This window comes from Nilaparvata lugens, chromosome 8 (genome assembly GCF_014356525.2).
Source record: "Nilaparvata lugens isolate BPH chromosome 8, ASM1435652v1, whole genome shotgun sequence".
In the NCBI taxonomy this organism is placed as follows: Eukaryota; Metazoa; Arthropoda; class Insecta; order Hemiptera; family Delphacidae; genus Nilaparvata; species Nilaparvata lugens.
Genome location: NC_052511.1, coordinates 13,691,906 through 13,713,491, shown reverse-complemented (window position 1 = coordinate 13,713,491; position 21,586 = coordinate 13,691,906). Strand labels below are relative to the sequence as shown.

The following is a 21,586-nucleotide window of genomic DNA, read 5'->3' as shown; positions in this document are numbered from 1 at the left end:
AAAGTTGCGACTAAAGGTGCGTACAGACTTTCGCTCTGCTCCGCAACCGAACGTCACTCCAGCAGAGCGATTGATGATCGACCGGGGGAGCAAGAGTAGTTCGACCGGGGAACGCGAGAAGATCTAACATCTTCCGTAACGTTCATGATGGGTGCGTGGGCGGCGCGACTGTGGTTCGATGGAGGAACGAGGGCGGTACGAGGGAGGAGCGTGCTCGGTGCGGGTTGGAAGAGCGTATATGTGTACGCAGCTATAAACGCCCTATACCATGGCATATCTACTTATGCTATCGTTTCTCTATGATAATAGTGAGAAATAAAGAAAAGTTATTTGATCAGCTGTTTTAGCACACTAGAAATTCGGACAATATGAATGTCAACAATGCTTGCCGTCGTTGACTGCAGAAATTTACAAACAAACGAAAATGCACCTTAAGACGTTGATGTTGTCAATACTACTAATTTGTTCAACAACAACGTCTCATTGTTTCAATTATGGAGAAATACCACAACATCTCCTCATAGCCATACAATCAAATTATTAGAAACAAATTGGTAGTACCTAAAATCGTCACACAGGAATGGAACAGAATATCACTTTAATAAGTTAGTGGTAATAGTCAATGTGATGTTGTTATCATTATAATTATTAATATTAATAAAATGTTGATACATGACGGATACAATTCAATAAATAAACATTGTCATTGATGTAAATTGTCGATTGATTCGATCACGTTTTGTGTGAGACTGATGAGACTGAGTTGGCGAAGAGCGCCGAGAGGAGAAGAGTGCCGGAGGGGGGCGGTCCCCCCTCCCAGCTAGCGTTAATATCAGTGATTGACGGCGGTAATTAAAAGCATCATTTTCTAAAAACAATAAATCACCCTCAATGATGTCCGGCGACTGTCGCTGATTGGCGTTTAGAAGCGATTATTGCGAACAACTGTCCTTGTTCAACAAGTCTGTAACCACTCTCTGTTCCACTAGCGAGTATTCCACTAGCTTCGTTGCGCGCGCACACACACTTGCAAGGAAGGTCCAACTCCCACTAGTGTCGCGGCTGGCTTGACCATTAGTCACTGGTCCAGTTTCAATCGGTTGTTTCGGCTTCAGTTGTAAATTTTAATGGCTTTTTCCAAGTAGTTGAATCTTGACCGTTTTGGCGCTTTGTTCACGTGATCCAAACCGAAGAAGGGTTTGTTTGATGGGCCTGTAAACAATAAGTATGCATACTGTCATACATTTGGCGAAAATCACTTGAACATTATTCAGAAGATAGTGATTATTCTTTAGAAGATACTGATATCTATTATCCAGAAGATATTGATTATTCTTTAGAAGATACTGATATCTATACAGAAGATAGTAATTATTCTTTAGAAGATACTGATACCTATTATACAGAAGATATTGATTATTCTTTAGAAGATACTGATATCTATACAGAAGATAGTGATTATTCTTTAGAAGATACTGATACCTATTATACAGAAAATATTGATTATTCTTTAGAAGATACTGATATCTATACAGAAGATAGTAATTATTCTTTAGACGATACTGATATCTATACAGAAGATAGTGATTATTCTTTAGAAGATAATGATAACTAAAAAGAAAATAGTGATTATTCTTCAGAAGATACTGATAAATATTCCAAAAATATTGATAATTAATCAGAAGATACCGTACAGAATAAGAGTTCATTTTCTTGGTAAGGACTACTCGTATTCACATGATAATTAAAAAACAGAGTACCGGTAACTTTATTTTACTTCTCACAATTTTTTTGAGTGAACCACTTGGAAATCACATTATGAGTCGAAACATGTTGTGATAAATAAAATTAAGTTGAAAACAGGGTACTTCGATTTTTAATTTTTTTATGAATAGATATTGTATTCTCTGAGTTCACCTTTATAATATACTAGTAATATATTTATTATACAGTAATAAATACTGATTTAGAAAATATTAATAGTTAACCAGAAGATACTTATAATTATTCAAAATTTACCGTACTGAATATACTTTACTGTATTCTCGAAGTTCATCTCTATATTAGTGTCATAGATATATCAAATTTATCATAAAATCAATAAAAATTATTTGAGGAATTTTGTAAATTCTAATAGCATGCATATTATTCTAAGACCACATAACTGAATTACTAACTAGGAATCTCTCCCACTATTATAGTAGATGATATCACAATGCGGTACTAACCATACCATACTAGATTTGAGAGAATCAAGGGTAGAAGTTATGTGGTCCGGACAGAATTTTACAAATTACAAAATTACTCGTACAGTAATTTATTACTAAATTCACAAAGAATAAGTATTTCTATCGTTTTAGTTATGCTACGCATAGGACTATATCATCATTGATTGGTGTCGAGAACTTTCCAAAGAACCGAATTTATAATATTATTGAAGATCACATTATGTGAGTCGATAAAAAAATACAAAAATGTCATATACATGCCGCATTGATTCAAAATTAGTTACAAATTGTAACAACAAATAATCATCGACTGATTACTCGAAAAAAGCAATAACATCAATATACCAAATGTTATTCAAAATTAGTTACAAATTGTAACAACAAATAATCATCGACTGATTACTCGAAAAAAGCAATAACATCAATATACCAAAAGTTATTCAAAATTAGTTACAAATTGTAACAACAAATAATCATCGACTGATTACTCGAAAAAAGCAATAACATCAATATATCAAACAAATGTTACATCATACGAGGAGCTAGTTCGAGATTTACTATGCTTGGTCAAGTTGAGTTCCATGTAAATTTCAAATAATAAATAATGCACAAGGAAGAAAATTACAAGATTGATACCAAAATATATTAATATAAGTTATAGGATGGAGCACATCAAATTGCGATAGTACTCACTTTGGGCCGTTTGCATAGCTTGTTTGAATTCAGTCAAATTTATTAAGCTATCCTCTTCGAGGTGAGTTATCTTGTTGCTACCATTCACATTCACCCACGCAAATTTAAACTGCAAAACAACAATAGAACAATTATTCACAGTGCAAAAAATATTACCTTACTAACAAAAATTCCATTCCTATTCACATATTTATATCACATTCTTAGGAAAATGTTGAGAATCAATTTCATATGAGAATAATTGAAGGGTTGAGTGAATGAAGGTGATAGGCAATCTGAAAAGTTTTGAGATAAATCAAAGTTTTCCTAATGGAGGTTTTTATTTACATACTTGATATAGGTCATAAAAATCGCAAAGTAAAATTTAAATATAGTGAATATCTTCTAGCAATACTTTGAATAATAATACATTCTTTTAATTTCATTCATTATAATAAGTAGGCTTGGCTTGAATACCTTTTATGTTATATTGATTTCATTATTCATCAAGTTGCACAGAACTGTGTCCGTTATTCATAGCGAACTCAATCAATATATCTCCTTTTGGAGCCATTTAAAATTAGTAATACTACTGTATTAATGAAGACATCTCAAAAAAGACTGACAATAATCTGATGAAACTGAAATCAACAGTGTTTGGAGTGGATATAAAGGTCGGCAATGCAGGGCATTCAATGTCAGTGATTTGGAAGGAGAATAAGCCTACTTCTGGTCATTAAATACTCAATAACTCTAAAACTACTGGTCAAATTTCAATTTCAAGGGTGTTGTTAGAAAGAGAAAAAAATTCAAACAAGATTAATGCAATGTTATTGGTTGATAGATATTTTGTAGTTTTTTTTATTAGGGCTTAAACTTGAAAAAATGCTATTCTCCAAATTCAAAGTCAAATTTCAAATCGTTTTTTTTTTTAGATTTTTCTCCGGGTAATTAAAGTGGTTTCAATATTTCGAAAACTTCTCCTATTCATGAACTTTCGAATGAGTATAAATTCGAAAAGGTAAGTTCCGTGATAAAGTGTTCAAAACTGCTAATATCTTCAGAATGAGGAAATTCACAAACAGCATGCATCAAGTGATGATCCTAAGATTGTGAAATCACCTGATTATTGGCATTACTTTCTGTAGCGTATAGCCTTAATCCTATATAAAATATTCATCATACACTTTTACAAGATCCAAAAAAATTTATTAATAGAATCTTAAAATGAATCTTAAATGAGGTATCGTTGAAATATTGATGAAATTTGCTAACTTTTTTGTCTCTTGAGAAATTTTCTGTAAAGTGAACGGTTTTCGTGAAATTTGCAATCAAAAATTTAAAATGGCCGCTATTTTGAAAATTTACATCGAAAAGTTTTTATTTTATTTTCTACAGTTGAGTCATTATAGCATAAATATCCATGCTAAATTTCAGATCAATACATCATTTCGTTCTTGAGATAAAAATTCCTAAGTGAAAAAAACAAAATGGCAGCTATAAGGATAACCGCTGAGTTTTGGACACTCAAAATACAACATTTGTAGTCTCCTATCATCCAGGAATAATACCCTAAAATGTCCGACACTACTTCTGAAACACCTTGTATAAGACATTAAATCCCAGTTATTATTCACAGTGGATTATTTTGAACCTTGGAACGTGTAGAGCGGCACTTATTACCTTTATCCATGTAAAAAATGTTACTTGTCGCCTTTATCCTGTTACATCTTCAATTTATTGTCAATCTTGGGTACTTTCAATTACAATCTTCTCAATGCAGTGTCTAGTTGAGACTCACATTTACAAATATAGCTAATCACAACTGATGAATTGTAACGAAACCATTACATAATATTTAATTCTATCAAAAAGGGCTAACTACTTGGACATGAAATAAACGACATTTGAATAATTATTCAAGTATTTTTAAATATTTTTGGAAAAATAGGCCTACTGAATGTTAAAAGGTATACATTAGTAGACATTTACGATAGTTTATAGCATATTACAGTAATTTAAAGTTTTGATGGATATTTTAATTCACTTACTTTTTCAAATTCTTTTTCTTGAACGCCTAATTTCTTCATCAATCTAATCTTCAACTTTGAAAGTGGTTCCATCTGAAACATGACGACAAAAATGTTTAAAAAAACCATGGTTGTTATTTGAATAATAGTATTTTTAGCTAAAAACTATTCTATTTATTCTGCCAGGCAATTACAAATTAATAAATTCAAAGTGATCAAGCATTTTAAATGAATATATTGAACTTTCTGCCAGTGTTGTGAAATTATCGATTTTAATTGACTGTGCAATAAATTTATCAGTCTTGAATCCGAGAAATGCAAACTCCAACTACAAAAATACATTGAACTTTAAGATCAACTCAAAAAATCCAATGGGCCACGCCACATCCTGTACACTATTATCAGTATAGCCAATGTTGAAATAGTAACTAGTTCTAAAATCTATTACTAATGTATAAAGGAGTACACAAAAAAGTAACAACATTCGTATCGATAGCATTCGAAAATAATTGTAAGAGCAGGATGGATGTAGGTGTTTTCAGTGGATCAGTACAATTTAGTCTAATATTGTACCATCACCGACAGATCTGTTGAAACTGTATTCAAATGCATTATTAATATTAATATTACCCACCATCAAATGATACGTCAATACATAATACAGTAGACAAATAACAATTTCCTACAGTTACCTTGAAAAGTGGCCATTGCTGCACTGATTACAGAACGCAAAGAATCACTTTTCCGCTCTAGTGCGGGAAAATTTTTTTCTGCACTCCAGATATGCAACATGGCAACGCAAAATAGTTAGTAGGTTATATGGAGCACCAGTGCAGCAAAATCAAAATTAAGTTGGTAACTGTGACTGTGGTGCACGTTATAATAATATGAAGGCAGTGGACAACAGTGGATGACAGCGACAGCCACCACATGAGTGACAGCCGCCTTCATTCATTTACTACTACATTATTCAATTTTAAATAAATTAAGGTTTTTATTAATAACAGCATCACACACACAAACATTTGATAGATTTCAGGGAATTTTACCCATAATTACCCACTTTTCATATTCAATGGTAACTGTAGGAAAAATTTAATGTGAAATACGTGCACAAAGTTCCTCTGCTGCACTCAAGAAACCATTCCGCCGTAAACGTTTCTTTCGGTGCAGCAAACTGTCACTTTGCGCACTAGTTGCACAAATAACTATTGCATACTTCAACAACTCATATATTCAACTACTGATTAGATATTCGCAAAACAAAGATATTCAGAAAAATTATAAGCATTCCTCTCAAATAACTACTATTATGAACTGAATTAAAATTCGGTAATTAATACATCTAAGGATTCTCAAGATAAATTATCCACAAACAATTGATGACAACTCACCTGTTTCATTTTAATAACAAACGGTATGCCGAAAGTCGAGAAGGCATCTTTTTGGTAGTGTGCACACGGAACTATCATTTCATTTTCTTCTACATCGATCTCATCTTTAGGTATTTCCTCTATCCTGTACACAAAATTGAATATACTTACATTATAAATGGATTTATCAGATTAATACATTCTACAAGGAAAACTCTTCCATTAATATGTAGAGTTATATAAAACTACTTGTATACAATATGATTTTTTAGCAAATTTCAATTTTATACGTTACTAAAACAGACAATCATCAAAGCTTGAATAATTATAAAATCTACATTTATTTGAGAAAGTTAAAATTTTCCAATGATGTACAACAAACCTTTAGCGCTTTTATTTGATGAAAACTATGATTGTCTACTAACGTCTCCAAAGTAGTAAAATTTTTATTAGTAAAGAATTAATCTTTATCAGTCTCTAAAAGACTGTTATTCAACAGAGTAAGTAGTTTTATGAGGTCAATAAATTTGGATTTCGAGAAATTTGAAAAAAAATTAACAGCATAGTCCAAGATAACGATTGAATGTCATGTTTACCTATAGTTTTTGGGGTTTCCCGATCCTGGGTTGAGTTGCTCCAATAGCATGTCCTCTTTCGGTCCTGGGTGAAGCCTATTACAATTTACCTCAAATATCCTGTAAAAATTGAAAATATCCAACAATTAAAATCAACAATATTAGTATAGATAAGTACCCTACAAAACCACTATATCCACAAACTATAGAACTACAAGATCTAAAATGCATGAAATGGTTTTGCATGTGTTAGTATCAGGAAAATCTTTATGTGATAGAAAAGCAATCTCTATTAGAAAAACTTTTGATTTATCAATTCTTCAAAGTTAATCTGAATTACAGTTATAAAGGTGGCACTCCAAAAGAACAAATTGCTTGAGACAACTCAATAATTAAAACAACTTATGGATAGAGAACAAGTATAAGAATTGCATCATATAAGTATACAAGTTTATTACAAGTAGTATTTAATAATAATAAATTATAAGAATTTTTAAGTAAAAAAATCAAGATAATTAATTTAAAATGAATATCAATTGAAATGTAGAAGACAAGGAGAAATCGTTTGATTCATAGTTGAGTGATTACTAACCTTAACCTTCCAGATCCATCTGGAGATAATTCAACTACCTTCTTAGCTTCTTCTAATAAATCTGCAACTGTTCCATTCTTATTGGGGTAAAGTGTAATTTCCTTCTCCTCTTTCAACTTAGGACCAACCCAAAGACACTGGAAAGACAAGAAAAATAATCAAGTGTTAAATTCCAATAAATTATTAAGGTAGGTTTCCTTGAAACAAAAGCATTTTATCAAATACAAATGTTTGATACTAGTTGTTTGAGAAACAGTTGAAATTTTTAAATCTTTAATGATGCGGAACAACTAAAAGGCTATCTCACCTATTAAATCCACTCACACAAATCTATTAAATTCAGAACTTCATGACAGATCAGAGCATTGAGTTGCAGTTTGCAGTTGCAATACAAAAACAATTTTTGTTCAACTTATTAAAAAGATATAACAGGACCAAAAATATTCTTAAAATAATACAAGAAATAATGTTAATTCAATACGACCAGTTTCAAGTAGTTTGTTTTCATTACTAATCTAGCTTACGAAATGTGATAATTTCGTATTATGACTGTGAATAATCAATAATCAATTTGATTGGTTACATTTGTTAATTCATGCAATTACATGGTAGATTTTTGATATTCAACTAAGAAAATAGAATTAAGATGTTTGTTATCTTACCTTGAATAACCTTTTATTCTCTAGTTCACTAATTGATATCGATAACTGCTGGTAGTATACTTTTTTCACACCTTTCGACTTTGAATACAACAGCAATTCCTTTAGCGTTCCTTCGTAATTACATTTCAAAGCATTACCTGGGCAATCCTTGTAGCTGTAAATAAAATTATTAACCATAAAATAAATAATCAATCATTAATTTCATCTTCACAACAAGAGCTCAATACACATACTTTCAGTGACAATGAAATAAAACACATGACTACGCAGTAAGATTCCGTTGATCGATTATGATACATGGAATACAATATAACAATTATTGTGGAATATACCATGAATAAAATAGATATTTTATTCTATTTATTTACTCTCTCTTAACTTTTCAACAGCTCCTATGGCAATGATCATTTCAGATCATCTTGAATGATCGTTGTGTTTAGGATCAACTGAGTATCGGTACATTGAATAGACAAGACGAAGCAAAACCAAAATCGACCAACTTCTAAGGAAGTCAAGCTTGCTGACTTATGATAGTTGCTTCTCGTAAACAGAGAGCAACCGAGTGTTTTGAGGCAATTTCGCCACGCGAATATTTTGCCCACTTGCTTCATCAAGGGTTTGCACCATTGATATCCAAAAAGGATTTACCTTAGGGGTAAAATCCATCTTATAAATCGATCTTAAGGATTTACCTTAGGGGTACATAACCTTAGGGGTATTCACAATGTTGGAGTTACCTGGCTAAGTCCTGCTATTTGCTAAGTCTGTGTTAACTCAATGATATAGTAGTACGTTGGAAAAAAATTAGCAGACGAGATAGCAGATAGCGCAGGTTTGAGTCCGCTAACTCTAGCTAACTCTGTTAAAACGGCGGCCATATTAGTTTTGGTCATATTTGGTAGCAAAAGTGAGGTTATAAATTTACAAACCACTCTTTGTCTCAGACAGCACCGTATCGCGCATGCGTTTGCAACGGGTTTTTCCCGTTCCATTCGGTCAGATCTTTGAATGTAACGTTCTTTGTGATGATGGTTACCGAGCACTGTAACTGGAGCCAATCGTCATTCTATTTGATGAAGATATTATTATCCAATCATGATTTATCATTAAATTCAATATATTATCATTTTATTCAATAAAAGAAAGAGAGTACTTTTGAAAAATATAATAATTAGTAAAATATAACAGTTGTTATTTAACTGATGTTAAAAAACACTATAACCAAGTCAGCATATTATCATTTCAAAACAAAAACCGAAACCTCAACATCCCCTTTTACATTTAAAACATCAATAAACATAACTATTTGAAAAACCTCTAATCCCCTCCAGCATATTGCAATTTCAAAGCAAAATCCTAACCTATCTTTCCACCTTTGAAATATCAAAAAGCATAATTCTACCTGGACCCTAGCTCTTTCTAGCAAATTGCAATTTTAAAGCAAAAACCTAACCTTACCTCATGGAACATTATTAAATATAATCCAAAAAACCTAACCACTAACCCCTAACCCCTTCACATTTAATAATTTAGATTTCAAAGCAGAATCCTAACCCCCTAACCTATCCTTTCACATTTGAAACATCAAAAAACATAACTCCAACTGCACCCTAGCCCCTTCTAGCATATTGCAATTTCAAAGCAAAAACCTAACCTATCCTAATAACACATTATTGGATATAACCTAAATAAAACCTAACCTCTAACCCTTTCACATTAAATACTTCAGATTTATTCATCATCTCTAGAACAAAACATAAACATGTGGTTCATTTCATGAACATGTTCACAAACATGTGGTTCATTTCATGAACATGTTCACAAACATGTGGTTCAAAGCAAAATCCTAACCCCCTAACCTATCCTTTTACCTTTGAAACATCAAAAAACATAACTCTACCTATACCCTAGCCCCTTCTAGCATATTGCTATTTCAAAGCAAAAACCTAACCTATTTTGATAAAACATTATTAAATATAACCTAAATAAAAACTAACCCCTAACTCTTTCACATTTGTTGAACGATAGACAAGGATAGCAACACCATTGCAAATCGTACACTACCATTATAACGTGGACCTCACTATAGATACTCAAAGAATACTTTTGAATAATTATGTTATAACTGTGACTGTTGCTGGCCTTTACTCTGTTTCTGAGACAAAGAGAAGCTGCTATAAACTTTGAGTTACGAAACATTGTCCGCTTCAAGGTCTATAAATAATACAGGTCATGACACTCGTGTTCCTTATGGATCGGCCATTATGTGGGGTCTTTATGGCGGTACATTTGAAATTCCAATCTACCCATAACAAAATCATGCATTATGCTTTTTAAAAACAATATTCTGGTTTAGATGATATGTAAATTCAGGTTTTCGATTTTTTTATAATAAAATTTCAATAATAAGTGGTTCAATAATTCATTTTTTTATTATTAAAAATTGTTCTTATTCTTGTAACTTGTGATTCACAAGGCATTGACAAAAAGCTACAGTAACCTCAACAGTTTGAAGTTCCCAATCAATTAAATCTAAAAATCAACAATTCAGTTCCTAGTTGGAATCTAAATATTATTATTCTGTCGGAAGAATTTATTTTACAATTCAAATTCAAGCAATATTCCTTGAACAATATAACAAAATAACACATCATGTTGTTCAATCTATAGCCTAATGATAACAGCTGATAAATTTGAAAATTGGTGAACTAGAACCACATAAAATGGCGATTTTGCAATGCATCACGGGACTGTGTCATGATCTGTATTTTATAGACCTTGGCTTATAGTAGTTGGTTTTAGATGGGACATCAACAATCCAGAGTTATCGAATAGCACTTTAGCTGGCTAAACCAACATTGTGAATACCCCTCATGACAAGCAGGTAACGAACAGTTGAAAAAACAGGCTGGTACTACACATAGTGCCAACTTGGCTGCTTTGCCGCTTAAAATTCAAACTAGCCAAATTAGTCAAAACACTGCCTTCGCAATTAATAGTGTCTCCAGAAATCTACTCAATCTCGATGGTTTGCACAGTGCCAGCCCAAACGGAATCTCAGCTTAAAGCTGGGTTTTCGATTGCGTAAATGCCGTCGTCGACCACGAGATGGTGAATATCTCAGATTGGTTAGATTTCAACCTGTCTAAATAACCTAAAAGATTATGTTCAATTATGTTTCAATGGGGGAATTCAGGTGGGTAAAAGCTATATGGATGGGGGCATGGAACGGTCAAGAGAGAACAATACTCCTCCTTCAACGCCGGTGGAATGGGAAACAATAACTGTCAACCCATGTCAATGTTCAGTCAATATTCAACAATAGATCTCTTTATGCCCCCCCATTCAGATAAGTTTAGCAACATGTAATATATTTTTAAAATTTACTCCAAAACCCAACTCTCTGGTTCGCAACTTACAACTCAACATATGTATCGTATGAAAAATAACAAGTAGCACTAAGAAATTAGTTTTATATATTCAAATGTGTCAACTTGTAAGTTCATCATTAATGGTGTATTCTCTTCAAGTTTATGGTTGACCATCATAATTTTTATAAACGTAAAAACTAGCATTACACATTGATATACCCTTATCACTCACATATAATAAATTGTAAACGCACTTGTGCTGGGCCACTATGCAGTGTTGCTCAAGTCCTATTAGGCTATTACTCTGGGCCACAAAAAACATGAATTGTTTGACATATATTATAATAAAACTGCCCAATCAATCCATGGAATCAGCGGCACAAAGAGCCTTGTTCGATGACTATTTTTATATACCATACTATAAACCCTCTACGATTCTACCTATACTACTCTACACAGTATAGATATTCTGTTAATAGGTAATAGAATAGTAAAGATATACTAAAATTGTTCTTTGATAATATTAGATTTGGCTCAAAATTGTGTTGCATGATGATGAAATTCAAAATCTAAATTCTAAATGCTAAGTGTCGAATAAAGTTACTGAACATAACAGGATGGGGGCATATGCATCATTTCACAAGGGTCGAAAATGTGCTAAATCTACCTGCCAAAGGGTCTCGCAGTTGTATTGTTCTCGCTTGACCGTCCCATGCCCCCATTGAGATAGGTTTTACCCGTCTAAGTTTATACTTTTGAATAGCAATATGATGATATTATTCGAAATGTTTTGATTCTTAGATAATAAACACAAATAACGAAGAGTTATTGGATCAGCTGTGTTAGCACACTTGAAATTTGGACAATATGAATGTCTTCAGACAACAATGCTAAACTGCGGAAGTTTACGCACAAACAGACGAAAACGTACCTTGAACTGGATCAAATCAATGTTTTTTTTGCCATTTCTGATTAATTTTGAGATGAGACCCGCAGTTTATTCAATTCAGTTTAAACTTCTACTGTGCAAACAGACCTAATAACATCTAAGAAAAACGAATATTTCATGTTTTCATTTCGTAAAATTGTGGATAGATTAAGGAGCAACAAATGAACGTTATAAATGTTTACTTTTGTGTTTTGAAGAACTGCAACCGATGTGGGTCGGTGCCGACGCGGCTGGCGACCGCCTGCGCCATCTGTTCGTAGTTGATCTTCGAGTTGAGTTCCATTGTGAAGCCGATGTCGTTCGGAATTGTCTTGTCACAGAATGTCACCTCCACTCTGTGGAACAGCTCCCTGGTAACAACAAGAATTAACATCAAATAACACATTAACTGAGCAAAATATTTTATTACTTGGAGAGCCTGCTCTACTAAAGAAGTTTAATGTTGTTAGAGTTTAGTTATCTTGTAGTTTTTCAGTTTTTTAAACGACAAAGAACAAAAATTAGCAACTAATTCGACATAAACACCGTGAAACACATTATTGCACAATATTAGATTATAATATAATTATAATATTATTAGCCTATAGTTGAAGTTTTATTTTAATTTGTAATCCTTCTCAACGAAACACAACAAAACTTTCCATAAACAGGGCAGAACGTGCTTACAGAGTCTACTTAATTATGCAACATTTTCGATCAATCGGAGAAGATATTCGATTATTGGACAACTTTCAAATTAAGAACTAAGAGAAATGATGTCCAGTGAAAATACTCCAAAACAAAATAATCATCATTAAGCTAGATATAAGCAAGGATAAATACATTAATTATTGAACTTTGAGAATTATTATTATACTAGTTTATAATCATGAGTAGAGAATACTGTGCATGGGTACCAGTGGTGTCAGTCAAATAAATATTGACACATATTAATAGGCCTACTATCACCACAACTATAAAATACCTGTGTATTTCATGAGGGTTCACTTATAGCATTCACTTACTATGACCGCAAAATGCATTGAACTAAAATAGGCATATGTTATAAGATGAAGTTAAGATAATGTAAATAGTAATTAATCTTATTAGTTATAAGTTACGGTAAATTGATTAATTTGGTATTTACATTTTAAACAATAATCTACAATGTAGAAGCAATTTGAAGTATATTATGTGTACTATTTTTCTTAAAATTATGGTAAAAAAGAACATAAAAACATATTTACTTGAAATAATCTTTACAGGTGGGAAGTTCATAAATGTCTTCACTTTCATCCTTTTGAAAAACGATTATATCGCCATCCATCAATTCTTCAAGAACCTGGAAATCAACCAATGCCACCTATAAGGGGGATCATCAACAATTCAGTTTTAATAGCAGTTTGAGTCACGTGGCCAGGAAGTGGTCGTTTGCAGGGCGAGCATGATGTTCCGAGCATGTATTTCATTCAAGCCCTGCAATAGACGACATTCATGGCCAAAGGAATGCGATATGTTTCGCTACACAATCAGCAAATAATAATTATGTGAGTAAATAACAACAATATTGACTAAATACGTAACATCACGTTTTTCAACATAGCCTATATTCAAAAGATCAGAAAGTTGTGAATAGAAACAAATGATCAGATTTATTTTTTATTGTCAATGCCATCTGTAGCCTAGGTTGCGCACGACGAGAAAACTGAAGGACCAAGGTCCCTGTCGTCATACACAATTGATACTCAAATATTTAAAATACAAGAAAACTGGAAGTGATCGGAAATTTGCCACTTTCGGGACGGGTATCGCAGCTGACCTTTACTTTTCCGGGCTCAAATTGAGATCAGTTATTTTCATTTAAACTTTTCCTAAAACGGTATCTTTCTAAACTATAAACTGTCTGGGCATTGTACGTTTTCTGTGCAGTATAGCGAAAAATTTAAACAGTTCAAGACAAGAGGCTTCACAGTTCAGACAGTAATAATTTTTTAAATATTAATTTGGAAGAAATTTGAAAAAATCGTTCTCAACTCATCAATTAGCATTGACTAAAATTTTATGAAATTGATGGCCTTTCATTCTATTAATTACAAATGGATACAAATTTGTTGCAGTACTAATACTGGATAATCTAAGATTTGGCATAAAGTCAATATTAATATAGATTTAATCTAGCTGTAAGAGTTTAAATCTCACCTTCTCCAAAGGTTCATTGAACCTCTCTATTCTCTCAACTTGGTTTGGCCTAATTTCCTCATAAAGCGCTAATTCTGTGTCCGGGGGGAATCCTGCTCTTTCATTCAATATGTGACAAAGTTCCTCTGAAAAAGGAAAACAAACAGAATAAGAAAAAACCAAGAAGATTATTATTTATTTTATTCTTTTTACAATGGAGCACAGATCGGGAGAGAAAAACTAAGAATACCTTGTACTATTTCTCGCCAAAATTTAAGTAACATTACAAGTCCAAATGTATGTCTTCTAGATTTCCACAAAATTTTCTGTCCAAAAATATTTATACAAACCATTCTTTTGAATTTAGATGTTCCAAATACCAAAATAATAATAATAAACACTCAGTTATTTTTAAAATAGAGAATATTCACTTATTAGAGAAATTTTTAAACACGAACCAAAAAAACAAACTTACTCCTAAAAGATCATGAAATAATTTACAAATCAAAATTATGATCTGAAGAGAAACTTACCAGAAAATGAATTTTGATATCTTCGTTTGTAGATATCAAAAAGAATACCAAATTAATATTTAGAATCTTGATATTTAAAATATCACAGTCCGAAATAGCGCTATTCCTATCCAACTTATTTCAAAAGTTCTCAACCAGAAATATAGAATTTAGTTTAGATTACAAATCAAAGTAGTACTTAGTTCAAATAGTACAAAATGCGAGTAGTAGTAGTTCGAATTACAAACCCACAAAATAATTAATTGAAAACTTGAAATGAATTGAATTGACGGCAGGTATCTTTTGTATCTTTTCAAAGGCAAAACGTGTTGCATCCGAAAAGCTAAACAATGAGCTTTTAGCACAGCTGAAATTTGCTCAACATGCTATTTCCATTGTTGGTGATACTTTGCAACTCTCTCATTCATGAAAAATCTCTGTTTGTAGGGAGCTTCGGAGAATCATTTAGGGATCTGAGGTCTCTGAAGCCTGATGTTTTTTGCAAAGCCGTGAATGTTACCCGCGAAACATACCTTGTCAATATGCCGTTTCAATGTCTCGGAGGCAAAACTACGGGACGCGTAATGTACACTCATGATAGCCGTTTTCAAATGCAGACACTGACTCACAATTTATTGATGATAATTGAACATGTTTCAACTAATGATAGCCGTTTCCAAATGCAGACACTGATTGTTTGCAAGTTGGTACTACACAGATTGTTGGCAAGTTGGTACTTACGAACTTTGGTGGCGACAGGCACATACTGGTGGCCGCAGTAGTAGATGCGCTTGGCCTTGGGGTCGTACAACTTGAAGAAGAGCAGGACGTCCGTCTCCTTGTCGAACGAGCCCAGCTTGGTCACCTCCGAGTCGGGCTCGATCGTCTCGACGAACACGTGCCACACACTCTGCGACTCCGATATGTCCGACACTGTCTTGTGCAGGTCGTTGTCGTAGTCGAGCACGGTCGGCCGGTACGTCTGGTTCGATCGGTTGCTGATCGGCCACGGTCGCATCTGATAGATCGGGTATTTCTACACACATCACAAACATTCCGTTAAAACCTCCATCAACAAAACTAGGTATTTTTGCACACAATGATTAAATTGTTCAATACATTATTTCTCATACATACATACATACATACATATATACATTTACAAAATAAAGTTTAGCATTTCAATACAATTCAACTAAAAATAAATGAAGTTTATTTCTTCTATAGTATATTTTTTCTAAATGTCACGATTTTCGGAAGAAATGACCGAACAAACATTTCTTCAAGACCTTGGTCGAAAATATCATGTACTCTTGCGTAATAGTATATTACGTAACAAGGATGGTAAGGGGCCTTTTGCAGGCAGGAATGATGTTTCTTAGTCGAGGCGTTAGCCGAGACTAGAATTTCATTCGAGCACTGCAAAAGACAATCACGTCCAAGTAACGTACACTATTTTTGTCATAATAATCTAAAGAAGAATAATTGAGAAATAGGAAACATTACCTGTTTGCGCTGATGTTACTACATGCATTCTATAAACATAACCTAGTTTACAAATTCCGAATCACGAAATTTTGTGGAAGTTGACAAAACTTCCACCTGGAGCGCTCAAGGTGGTGTTTTTGTAGCAGTTTTGATGTTCCTATTTCAGAACTAAGAAACATACTCGACTGTAAAGAAAACATATGGTTTCATTACAGTAGAGTATGCTGTAATGAGAATCATATGTTTATTTGTTCTGCAAACAGCTGTTTACCGGATTGATTTCATGTATGGAAAACAGCTGAAATTGAATGACTATGGCAAAAAATATTAAGGATATTCACAATGTTGGAGTTAGCTGGCTAAGTCGAGCTATTTGCTAGCTCCTGCTATTTGCTAAGTCTGTGTTAACTCAATGCTATAGTGGTACATTAGAAAAAAATTGCAGACGAGATAGCAGATAGTGCAGGTTTGAGTCCGCTAACTCTAGCTAACTCTGTTAAAACGGCGGCCATATTTATTTTGGTCATAGTGGTAGCAAAAGTGATGTTATAAACTTTGAGTTACACGAATTATCCGCTTGGCCGCTATTGCAGTTAGTTCATAGCAGTTGGTTTTAGATGGGGCGTTCACAATCCAGAGTTAGCAAATAGCACTTTAGCTGGCTAAAACAACATTGTGGATACCCCTACTAAACCTAGATCGAAAATATGGGATACATAAAAACTTCTACTCTACTATACAAGCAAAATAGAGTACCCAATAAGAGATCAATTTGAAGAGCGAAAAAACGGTATTTCACTCGTTTAGATGACCCCTAATATATTTCATGTTACTCACATACAGAATGTTTCAAAGAAACGGGAAATTTTGAAAGTTAAAAAATTTCAAGAAAAGAAATCGTTGAATAAAGTTTTTCATATCATTTAATAGTAAAAATAATGCCATTTTAGAATAAATAACGTAACATTTATTTTTTGAAGATGACATCTTGCATGTGTGTTCCTTTTCTACGCAAACATTCCTGTAGTCTCTTTATCACATTTTTCATGGTTTGACGTAACATAACAACTGGAATTTCCGAAATTGCTTCTCAAATCTTGGCTTTCAATTCTTCCATTGTTGCAGGTCGACTAAGAAACACTTTGCTTTTAAGGTGACCCCACAAAAATAAATCAAAAGCTGACAAATCAAGGGATCTGGGAGGCCATGGAATGTTACCATTTTTCGAAATTACACGTTCCCCAAACAATTGGTGTACAGCAGCCATCGATATTCGTGCAGTGTGTGACATAGTGCATCCATGATAACTAAATGGCAAGGTTTTGTTGATAGGCTGGCATACGTTATTCAGTGGTAGCAATCACCCAAGGCTACCAACACGACTTTCAAAATTTCCCGTTTCTTTGAATCACCCTGAATAACTTCAATGAAAACAGCGGACATTTAAGATCAACCTACTCAATTCCTACTCAACCTTGATCAAAAAATTTTAACCTAATATTTATAACCTAATTTATTTTAAAATTATGACCTACTTTCTGGACTAATATACCGGGTTATCATAAAAGAATGGTGCGGTTTCAGTAATTCGTAGGAAGATTGTAGGGAAATTTTAAAATGTTATATTGGTATCTCTGAAAGCCTCTAACAAAAGTATGTTTATAAGCTGTTCTAACCTCAACATCAGTTCTTGTACTGTTGTTGCGGTGAGTTAATGAGTTACTATGTTCTCGGTTAAAGATAAAACAAAGTGTGTTTTATTGATGGCTGAATTAAAATCCGTAATTTTAGTTCAACGTGCGTTCCGACGTGAATTTGGAAGAGATCCATCGCACAAAAATAACATAGCACGCTGGTTTAATCAATTTGAAGAAACCGGATCAGTTCAGAAACAGAAATCAACCGGCAGACCAAGTGTACCGGACGAAACGGTTGAACAAAATTAGACAATCGTCAATTAGAAGTCCTGGGGAGTCCATCCCTCGTCGAAGCGTTGAATTAGGTATTCCAAAAACAACGGTTCACAAAGGTTTACATAAAAAACTCAAATTACACGCTTATAAAATCCAGGTACTGCAGGAATTGAAACCCAATGATTGTGTAAACCGTTACAATTTCGCTGTTGAAATGTTGGACAGAATAAGTGAAAACGAATCATTTTTAGATGATATAATTTTTACAGACGAATCTACTTTCCATGTGAGTGGATGTGTTAACAGACACAATTCACGAATATGGGACTCTGAAAAGCCACACGCAATTGTTGAGAAACAACGTGATTCGCTCAAAGTTAATGTTTGGTGTGGTGTGATGAAAAATCGCGTAATAGGGCCTTTCTTCTTTGGTGAAAAAAAAAAATAAATGGAGTTGCGTATCTCGACATGTTAATCAATTATTGCTTTCCTGAGCTAGATGAACTCGAAAACATTCATCAACTTCATTTCCAATAAGATGGTGCTCCCCCACACTTTAGTGCATTGGTCACAGACGCTTTGAACGGAAAATTTGGAGATCGATGGATAGGCCGACAAGGACCTATGCTGTGGCCTCCAAGGAGTCCATACCTGACACCTTGTGATTTTTTCTTGTGGGGTTACATCAAAAACATTGTTTATTCACAAAAAATTCGCGACTTGAACCACTTAAAAAACAGGATTAATGAAGCAATGACAACCATAACCGAAGAAATGTTAGCGAATGTTTGGAGAGAAGTTGAATATCGTTTGGACATTTGTCGAGCGACTAAGGGCGCCCACATTGAAATTTATTGATTATGTAAAAAAACTGTTTGAGATGACAAATAAGATTAAAAAAAAACATTAATTGTAAGTAATTCTGTTTTTCTTTAAACAATGTTTGAAACCGCACCATTATTTTATGATAACCCTGTATTATAAATCAAAATCGGGAGTGGAACAGTTTTGGGCTGTGCCTGTTAGTTCTACCCCAATTATTTATGAAAAATATGTACTTATTATATGAATCAATAAAGAATAAAGAATTGTGTATCATTGAATCAATAAATTAGTTATAGAATTTTTTCATAACCCATTATTATTATTATGTTAATTTCCACTATTGTTCTGATAGTTGGGCCGCTCAAGTATTTGGTAGATCGGATGTTTCTGGACACGAAAATGAACATTCCATCAAAACAGTAACCGAAAAGATGGAAATTAGGACAATACCATATTCGGTGTTTTTCAAACGTTTTCTTCATGTGTCAACCCAATCAGCCAATCGGAGTTTCCTGCCCTGCTGACTCTAAAAACCTGGTCTGAAAACGCTTGAAAAACCGCTTAATATGGTCTCGCCCTTATGCACACACAATCATAAACATTCCTTTCAGCCCAGGCAATGAATGCTCAAAAAAGGGTATAGAGGGAAATGTTTGGAAGACAATTTTTCACCCCGCAGTTCTGTTAAGGGTAGTAAGGAGGTAAACATATCAAAAGTCCCCACCCCTATCCCATGTTATAAAGGGGTAGGCCTGCCAATTTTTGGTTTCTCGCATATAACTCAAAAACTATGTACCTTACGGACTTAACTGTTATATACAAAATTGAAGTTTACATAATTTCCTACAATATTCATCTCACAACATTTTCTATATTTTCTCTAGTTTTCGAGATATCCGCTCTTGAAGAATGTGACATTTTTTAAAAAACACATTTGCCTCAAATTTTTTCAGTTTTTATAACTTTTTTTATAGCTTTTCAAAAATCAATGGGAAAAAATCCATGCTGATTATGAGCTTATAGAGCATTGAATTCTCTTCAATTTGATGTATAAATAACAAACCTACGATAAGCATTAGTTTTTCCGATGCATAGTTATAAGCCCTGAAAGAGCAAAACATTGAATAAAAACCTGTTATTTTAACAATTACACACCTTCAAGAGCGAATATCTCGGGAACTGTTGGGAATATCACAAAATTCCACTGAACAAAAAGTGTAGAGAATTTATCAAGCTTCATTTCTGAATGGTTAGTTATGTCGGTTGATTCTCAAGATATGAGCTTGGGAGCAAAACGCTTAAAAATGCAACTTTGAAACCACCCTCATCCCCTTAGATCATGGGGTAAGGGTGGGGACTTTTGATATGTTTACCTCCTTACTACCCTTAACAGAACTGCGGGGTCAAAAATTGTCTTCCAAACATTCCCTCTATAACCTTTCTTTGACTGGACTACTTGAAACATAGATCGTATCAATGCTAGCAGAATGACATAAATCAATTACACGAGAATCCAAATTAGTAATACTAAGCCCACTGAAAAATTCCGTACAAATCATTGAAAATACTGGCAATACATGCAATAGCAATGGGAAATTCTATATTTATATAGTTGGAGAATTCTTCAGTGGATTTGATAGAAGCTATTTCGATTCTCTTCAAAATTACATTAGAACCGTAATTAATAAATAACATTATTGTTCGATATTTTTTCGTCTGATGATGCCACATGAGCTCTAGGCTTGTGCGTGGGTAATGAGACGGATGATGATGAGAGATGAGCGAATCTACAGCTTTAGGTGAGTTCCAAACCACCAGGAAACGATTTTTTTCAAACTCATAAATGGTATTAAGAGTAATTTAGCTCTCAAAGTGGTCACCCGTACAACAGCAGTAGTAGACGCATGAAGCTTTATTTATCTTATCGATAACTCATCAGCGTCGCCACGAAACAAAATCGCTTCCCAATTATCATTTCAACTGTTCATTATAATAATTTTCACTTCTGTTCTACAGTATAAAATACAGTTCTCATAGAAACATTAACATGCATTCTTTTATGCCACATCAAAAGTTATTCTCGGGCTAACTGAAATTATTTCGGAGAAAATATTTCGTTTATAGGTTGAAAACGGAACATACGTTCGAGATTACGGATCGACCGAATCCCATTACCACCTATTATGGCAACCGGATACAATCTGTCTGCAAAACTAATAAAATTCCTATTTAAGAAGGC

At 33.5% G+C, this 21,586-nt stretch overlaps 1 protein-coding gene across 9 annotated transcripts in view; it reads right to left on the bottom strand.

The window, feature by feature from the left end:
* Window positions 1–581: 581 nt before the first annotated feature.
* LOC111048289 (ubiquitin carboxyl-terminal hydrolase 7) overlaps window positions 582–21,586 on the bottom strand; it is a 42,886-nt gene continuing 21,881 nt past the window's right edge. For 4 of the 9 annotated variants that reach the window (XM_039433996.1, XM_039434001.1, XM_039434002.1 and 1 more), the window contains exons 14-24: window positions 15,863–16,157; window positions 14,631–14,755; window positions 13,679–13,794; window positions 12,635–12,802; window positions 8,133–8,286; window positions 7,471–7,607; window positions 6,900–6,998; window positions 6,325–6,448; window positions 4,952–5,023; window positions 2,922–3,030; window positions 626–1,212 (exon numbers count right to left, since the gene is read on the bottom strand). In XM_039433996.1, the coding sequence (XP_039289930.1) occupies window positions 1,112–1,212; window positions 2,922–3,030; window positions 4,952–5,023; window positions 6,325–6,448; window positions 6,900–6,998; window positions 7,471–7,607; window positions 8,133–8,286; window positions 12,635–12,802; window positions 13,679–13,794; window positions 14,631–14,755; window positions 15,863–16,157 (1,500 nt within the window). In that variant the 3' untranslated portion in view covers window positions 626–1,111. Of the gene's footprint in view, window positions 1,213–2,921; window positions 3,031–4,951; window positions 5,024–6,324; window positions 6,449–6,899; window positions 6,999–7,470; window positions 7,608–8,132; window positions 8,287–12,634; window positions 12,803–13,678; window positions 13,795–14,630; window positions 14,756–15,862; window positions 16,158–21,586 lie in introns of all 9 variants that reach the window. The other 5 variants (XM_039433998.1, XM_039433999.1, XM_039434003.1 and 2 more) reach the window with 2 other exon arrangements.